The 922-nt window shown below is 38.2% G+C and overlaps 2 protein-coding genes across 3 annotated transcripts in view; one reads left to right on the plus strand and one right to left on the minus strand.

Annotated features, from left to right (window-relative positions):
- Nucleotides 1-922, minus strand: part of LOC107602147 (PMS1 protein homolog 1-like) — a 35,291-nt gene that overhangs the window by 32,116 nt on the left and 2,253 nt on the right. The window lies entirely within an intron of this gene.
- The window catches only part of ormdl1 (ORMDL sphingolipid biosynthesis regulator 1), a 4,452-nt gene that overhangs the window by 3,319 nt on the left and 211 nt on the right, over nt 1-922 (plus strand). The window contains exons 3-4 of the mRNA XM_016294560.1: nt 307-458; nt 793-922. The exon at nt 793-922 is cut by the window's right edge and continues 211 nt beyond it. Of these exons, the coding sequence (XP_016150046.1) occupies nt 307-458; nt 793-922 (282 nt within the window). The remainder of the gene's footprint in view (nt 1-306; nt 459-792) is intronic.

Genomic DNA, 922 nt, shown 5'->3' on the forward strand with positions numbered 1-922 from the left:
CCTGTCCCGGCCACTTCAGTCTCTGTGCCCCCCCACCTTACCTATTTTTTTACTGAGGGGGCCTGGAACGCCCCCTCAGAAAAGCAAATGCCCCACCAGTTTGGCACGGACTCTGCTTTTCATTAAAAAACTTGAATATGTGTTTAGAAGATCAACCAAAGTCATGCAGGTTTGGAATGACTTGAGGGTAAGTAAATGACAGAATTTTCTTTTTTGGGTGAACTATCCCTTTAATATTAAAAGGTCCCATTGTTACGACATTTGAGAATGGTTTGACATTTGGATCATCTTTCTATCTTCCCGCAGGGTATGTATGTGTTTATGCATGCAGTGAAAGGCACACCATTTGAAACACCAGACCAGGGCAAGGCAAGACTTCTCACACACTGGGAACAGCTGGACTACGGCGTGCAGTTCACATCATCTAGAAAATTCTTTACAATCTCACCAATCATTTTGTAAGTTATTTTTGCCATCTTTTGCACAACGTTTACCCTCTCAAAGAAATGTTTAACATGGGTGATACAGGTTTTTAAATTGCTCTTTTATACTATTTCATCTTGTTACTCACAATGAAAATGTCTGGTGTTAACTGGTGTTAAAACACCAACCAACCAATTGCACAATATTTTGAACTAAATATAAATATCCATAAATTAACTTTTCTCATCTGAAATGTTACCTAAATGTGAATGGTGAATATTACAGACATATTTTGGTCATTAAAGACCTTTATCATATAAGATCCTGTAATTATTTTGAAGTGTTTAACACTTGTTCTTTTCTTTGCAGGTATTTTCTCGCCAGCTTTTACACGAAATACGACACAGCTCATTTTGTGATAAACACAGCTTCGCTTTTGAGTGTTCTCATCCCCAAACTGCCACAACTCCATGGAGTCAGGATCTTTGGAATAAACAAG

Source organism: Sinocyclocheilus grahami, unplaced genomic scaffold (genome assembly GCF_001515645.1).
Source record: "Sinocyclocheilus grahami isolate Dianchi unplaced genomic scaffold, SAMN03320097.WGS_v1.1 scaffold320.1, whole genome shotgun sequence".
Taxonomy (NCBI): Eukaryota; Metazoa; Chordata; class Actinopteri; order Cypriniformes; family Cyprinidae; genus Sinocyclocheilus; species Sinocyclocheilus grahami.